We start from the raw sequence: 6781 nt of genomic DNA on the forward strand, positions 1-6781 counted from the left end.
TCCGATATCCTTGGCACAATACCCGCTCTTCTTGGCCCGATGCCCGAGTTCACGGCCCGAAGCCTTCTGTCGATACGTCGACCGATCCACCGGCCCGACGTCCAATCTTCTGACATGTTCCTTCGGCACAACATGATTTTCCTGCTTTAATTGTCTCATCCTGATCGAAGCATCCTGCGTCACTCAAAACGCAGATTAAATCATAAACATATATCAAGTAGTTTCATCATCAAAATACGAGATTCAACACCTATAAGACTAGGAGATTAAAACCAAAACAAAATAGCTTTCACAATATAATTATTATATAATCCAGTTCATAATTAATCAACTCACAAGACATTAATAACATAACTCAATCCATAACCAATCCAATGGCATTCAATAGATCCAATAACTTCTTAAACATTTATAAAATTTCAATCCCAATAATATATAAAATAATCATAATATATAATAATCTCAGCATATAAAATAACTAATCCATGCTTCTATTGTGCAATTTTAAAAATTTGAAAGATAATCATACGAGTAAACTATAGCTTAGTAAACAACTTGACTCACATGTTAGTCAAAACTTATCATAAATAAATATTTTTTTAAAAAAAATATAAAATATTTATGCATTTAGCACATGCTTTTTGAAGTATGCATGTATATCAAATACATTATGCTCATACAATTTATGAAAACTTAAACTTTACATATGTTTCAAAATCATGACATTGTTAACATAAAATGCTTAAATATCAATATATGCATTTCAAATCATGACTAGCATATATTTAAATATATTTTCATAATGAAAGTATGCATAAATCAAATGTTACATATCATTGCATAAAGCACTGTACTGCAAAGACTGTCATCTTTAGCTAAGGGTTTATAAGTATAAATATAGTTAAAGTGCATATGTGGAAACAGAAATCATAATAGCATCAATGACTATGATCATGTTATTTCCTTGTGATAAAGTTGAGAATTATGTTTAAACCCCATAGTGTAGGTAACACATTTCTCCCTATGTCAAACATACAACAAATGTATAACCTCCATGGTTCAAATTATCGGCATACTAACCACACAATTGGCATGTCATGAAAAACAACATATCAATTACTTTCTTATAAAACTAAGAGTTTAATAAATATTTTTTTAATATATTTTTCATAAAGGATGTAATCATATATTATTTTCCTAATCCTTTTCAAATATAATGCTAGATAAATATTTTCATATAAATTTAGATAAGATAACTTAAAAACACTTATAAGCATTTCCAAATTTTTAACATTTTAATTATTGTACAATACTTTTAAATAATAAAGATTTATAAATCATATAAATAATATGTATTAATCAATTTCAAATGTATGTTTTAATACTTTTGAAAATATATTGGATGAAGTTTATCGAATATTTATTCTGATCGTATATCCTTGATATAATATATTCTGATTTTTTTTACCTTTTTTTTAATTGACCAATTTCCTTCGTTTATTTTCTTCCTAACATAAATATCCAATCAAGTAAGAACATGAAGATTCCTCAGTCTATAATCTAAAATATAAATCTAATTAATATAAAAGCAAGTGTATTGAAAACTATACCTAATATATTTTTTTGTGAATCCATTTGTATCAAAACCGGTCCTCGATCATTTTTCTTTTTATTTTTTTTTATTCTAGGGAGCTAAAGGGATGAAGTCGATCGACTATTTGCAATTTAGTCCCCATAAGTTTTATATTTACATTCAGGTTCTTGGTAAAATTAGGGACTTTAAAAAATATGCTCATTCATTTAGGACTTTGTAACTCTTCGTATGAAGGAAAAATTTAATCTTTATAACTTCTATAATAAATAATGATAGAGATTTGAGTAAGGAGTTGCTTGGTGAGAAGATCTTGAGTATTCTTTGATAAATTTAGATTAGGATTAGAGATTTAGGTAGAAAGATGAGCCTTTTGTAATATTGCTCTAAAAATTAATATGATTATTTTTTCTAGGAGCCTAAAGAGAGTAAGCGAAAAAGTAGTAGAAATTCTTAAGTATTTATATGAGGTGTACAAGGAGCCTAGAGATTATGAGAAAAAAATATATAAAAAAATTATTTGATATTTATATGAAAGTATATATAAGAGGAGTTGTAGATGAGTTGGAATTAATTGGAGAGTTTTATAATTTATGTAATAGAAGAATCTAGGTTTCTCTCTAAATATGGACAAAGAATGTTAAATCATATTAATTTGTCTCAAATTATTGTTATAATTTTTATTATTCATCATTTTCTCCCCCAACACACTCCACGTCACGATTACGGCTGCCGTTAGGAAGTGGGAAGGTTGCAAATGAATTGTCCGGGAAGCATGCTGGTTAGGAATTGATGCGTACGAGAAGTAGGCCCCACAAGAAAGTGCAACTAACGTCAAAAACAATGCAACACAAAGTGGGAGCTGCAGGAACGACCGGACACGTATGTTCTCGTGTTATGTGATTGATTCAGTTTCGGGGGACGTGCCCATTCGACTAAAAACATCCGGCGGAGGTTTAGGTCTCCAATAATGAAATGTGGTACACACACGCAATAATATGGACCTACAGCTCGTGCGCGCGCATGTCGTCTCCACCAAAGTTCCCCACCGCCGGCCACCACCCATCTGTGCCTCTCCTAATAAATGTCGAAATTGTCGGGTTCCGATACAATCCAACCAAGGGGAGAGGTCGCATCTAGCTGGAAGCCACCACAATGACTGATCCCATTACGAAGCAGAATGTGAACCGACACATTAATCACTAATGTTATTCCGTACAGTTATAACTATCATTTACTCTTTCACGAACTCCCTGTGTGCTGGGAAAGGAATAAACTACGACGTCCACCTTCGCTTACTGTTTATGACAATGATGTTTGTTCCGTTTAAGTTCAATTAAGATGTCAGTCCTTTCGTGCATTTAACTTCTTCCTAACATTCATTTGAAGCTTTCATAAACTTGTTAACATAACATGCAGTTGCAGTTACATTTAAGAAAAACATAATTAGCCTTTGAGCTTTTCCCTAGTAATTTTTTTCTACCAATTAAATAACGGTGCATCAGGATGTGACAAAACACTTTCTCATTTAACTGTAGTACCACTTACAGAGACCACGCGCGTATGCACTCTATCAGATCAATCTACTACCATATGTACAGCCAAGAAAAGGAGAGAGAGAGAGAGAGAGAGAGAGCGAGAGAATTGGATGGATGGCCTAAGTTCGCAGTAGAAATATACTCAGCTGTTGCCCGGTGCTTCCAACCGGATTGATCATATGAAATGACTCCGAATCCACCGACCCGATGACCCGCTCGAAGCTCGCCCGAAGGTACAGGAGATCGCCACTGCCAGACTTTGTTTCTCTGGGAACGACTCCGGCGCCGACCGATACGGATTGCATGAGCTTGAAGATGGCCGCCTCGTCCTCGCTCATCTGCCGGCGGACGGCGTACCCCACTTTGCGGCCGTTGCAGTACATAGACCACGACGGGACACTGAAGAGCGCCATGGGCATCGATGAACGAGGGCGAGAGCGGTCGCATTCGAGCGCGATGCGGAGCACGCCATGCTGCATCTCCTTGGCGAGGTAGGCGGTGGGGATGGTGAAATCGAGCAGGAGGATGGGCGAGTTCCGGGAGGGTTCGTCGTGCAGGCAGAAGCTGACGCGACCGCGGCGGTAGCAGAAGAAGGTACCGGTGACGATGGTGGTCGTGGAAGAGCCGGTACCGTGGGTGGAGCGGTTGTCGAGGAAGTCGTGAGAGGCGTCGGAGGGTGGGAAGACGCAGCAGGGGACCATGTGCTGGACGAGGCTGCGGAGGGTGCGACGGAGGCGCACGTCCCTCGTGCAGTCGACGGCGATCGACGTATCGATGATGTGGAGACCACTTTGGCTCCCCAAGTCCATCATCGTCCTCATCTTCAAATTGCCACGGCAAGAAAGAGAGCGTTGGTGCGGTGCGGGGAACGATGCTTGAGATGGTCTCCTCTCTAACTAAGGAGGCAAGGGGGGCAGCCAAGGAGGGTGTCGGAGTCAGTGGACTATTCGCACGCATATGCACAGAATCCAATAGTCGCCAATAAAGAAGAGGAGAAGCAATTAATTACTGGACGAGAGTTCGTTCACTAGAATTAACGATAGGATTAAGTGCTTAATTATTTAATAGGACCGATGGAGATGTGCCCCTCTTCGTGCATGCTGCGATGAGACTCGAGTCAAAGCTATGAACAAATCAATCAAAGATCGAGTGTAGTTGTCAAGGGGACCATGCACGCGTCCTACCTCGTTGGCTGATACCTCATGACATCAGATTTCTTCGATTCCCCGGCTGAGTCCGGCGATCATGAATCAATGACAGTAGTATGTCTTTTTCGGTTGAACGTTTGCAAGAGTGGGTTTCCGTTGTTCTACAAAGGGAGAGAGAATAGCCTTCAGTGCTTAGTGCTTGATACTGTGCATGACATGCAAGGACCACTGGCGACGAATCACTTCATTGAGGTAACCACGAATATAACATCGGGACCGTATTCCCCTATGGCCGATCGATCTTATCTCTTCTGTAGATTAGTCAACATCAAGAGAGACGTGCATGCTGGGGGGCAACAATTTCACGTGGAAAGAGATGGACCATCCTCCCTTCTTTGGACTGTGTCACAGCCCTTCCACTGTCATCTAAAACACGGTGAGAACCGGTTCCCATTTGCATGCATAAGAGGAGGAGGAGATTCTCCTCTTATGCTTTCTAAAGCCTGGACTCTGATTGGCTGCGTTCGTTTTCCTCATCCTTCCGTGTTCCATGTATCAACTCAATGAACTGATGTCAACTCTATTGTTCCAACGCAGCTTGACGAAAGACAAAAGGAATCGACAGAGCATATAGAGATTGACCTAACGATGTTGATTAACTGACCAAATATTGACAATGCCATGTTGGATGCCAGCTAGGAAGTCAAAAATAGGACGATGCACGAATGATCCGTGATACTTGCTAGTGTATATTTAAAGGCACAGTAGGGGAGGGCTTTAGTGGGTTCCGATCCTTCGTTGTACGAACTGGTGCAGCATACCCTCTCAACTTTCACAACACATAGCTCAGAAATGATAGTATTTTATTGGATTGCATGCCCTTTTTATTCTTATAGATATTACTACTGTACACTTGCAGTACATAAATGATAGTATTTTATTGGATTGCATGCCCTTTTTATTCTTATAGATATTACTACTGTACACTTGCAGTACATCAGTTGCTCTTTTAATCCGCATTGTCTTAAAGAGTAATCCACTTACAGTACCTTCGTTGTCTTTCATGATGCGCGCACTACAAGAGAGATCGAACCTTGTACAAGAGAGTAGCACCTGACAACTTATTGATGCATAGTAATGATGATTATAGAGTTTATAAGCTATGGGTTCATTAATACATATATATATATATATATAGAGGTCGTACGTGTAGAGAGGATATATATATATATATATATAGAGGTCGTACGTGTAGAGGGGATATCGATGGTGTGGCTTCGGCGGGTCACTCTTATTTGCCATTTGTACAAGTTCAATACGTCCATGGCAACAAAAATAAAATAGTCAACGGAATCTATAATAGTAATAATAGTAATAATAATAATAATGAACAATCGCGAAACAAATAATTGGATAATGAATATGGCAATGCATTAATCAAGAAACATCAGTATGATTAAACAATTCTTTTCAGGAAAAATATTAAGTATAGATTTTTTGATATAGTTAAAATATTAAATTAAAACTTATGATTAGATAAGTGATTGGTTTAAAAGTCTTAGTTACGACTGCAAATCTATTTCTATCGACATAAGATATCCATGTCCTCTCCCAACACACAGGACAAATATCTTTTCCTTAAAAATATTCTGAAATTAACTTAGTTTTTCTTCTTGTCTTAGCTTTAGAAATCCATAAAATAATAATTAAAAATTGCTTGAGAGATAAATTTTAGTGTTATCTTATCTTCTTCTCTATTAAGAATCAACTATTCCTTTTATTTTTTTAGGAGTGACTCAAACTCTCTATCATGTGATCATCTTTAAAACCATGTAAAATATTTTTTTTCTAAATCTTCTTATTCAAGAAGAACTCTTATTACAATTTTCTATGTATAACAATTTTCTATATTAAATCTAGGTAATAATGAGAAACTTAAAAAGTTAAAAAAAGAATCATCACTTATTCCTTCAATCCTCTAGTTCGAAGGTGATCTTTGTAGCCTGTTGATCTTTCTCCATCAATCATTGCATCATGATGATCTCTCATGTCGATTGTCTATCTGGTACCTTTCAAGTAATTACGAATGGAAGTATTATTTCATAAAATTTTAAAGCTGAGATAGAAAGAAAAAATAAATTAATTTTAAAATATTTTTATGGTAAAGATATATGGCCTCCACATCAGATAGATTATTATTGTGCAGAGTCTAAAGAATGTGAAGACCTCATCAGATGGATTTTCCCAATAATATTTATATTGAGATTAACGGGCGTTGGAATCGTGCAAGAACAAGATGCATTTTATGATATGAAAAATATAATAGTTGACAACATAATTTTTGTTGAAGATGATAATTTTACTTTCACAAAGTATAAAAGCACTTCTACATCCCTATGAAAAACAAGAATTTACTAAACCGAATAAGTTAATAGATAAAAATCAAGAAGATCTTCCTGATACTTGTGCTAAAAGGGTCCTTGTTGATAATCTAGAATTTTTTT

General features: G+C 36.6%; 1 protein-coding gene across 1 annotated transcript; it reads right to left on the minus strand.

Annotated features, from left to right (window-relative positions):
- Window positions 1-3100: 3100 nt before the first annotated feature.
- LOC135622203 (protein MIZU-KUSSEI 1-like) lies at window positions 3101-4070 on the minus strand. The gene has a single exon (XM_065123848.1). The coding sequence runs from the start codon at window positions 3948-3950 to the stop codon at window positions 3249-3251; it is 702 nt and encodes a 233-aa protein (XP_064979920.1). The 5' UTR covers window positions 3951-4070; the 3' UTR covers window positions 3101-3248.
- Between the last annotated feature and the right edge of the window lie 2711 nt (window positions 4071-6781).

This window comes from Musa acuminata, chromosome BXJ2-9, assembly GCF_036884655.1.
Source record: "Musa acuminata AAA Group cultivar baxijiao chromosome BXJ2-9, Cavendish_Baxijiao_AAA, whole genome shotgun sequence".
In the NCBI taxonomy this organism is placed as follows: Eukaryota; Viridiplantae; Streptophyta; class Magnoliopsida; order Zingiberales; family Musaceae; genus Musa; species Musa acuminata.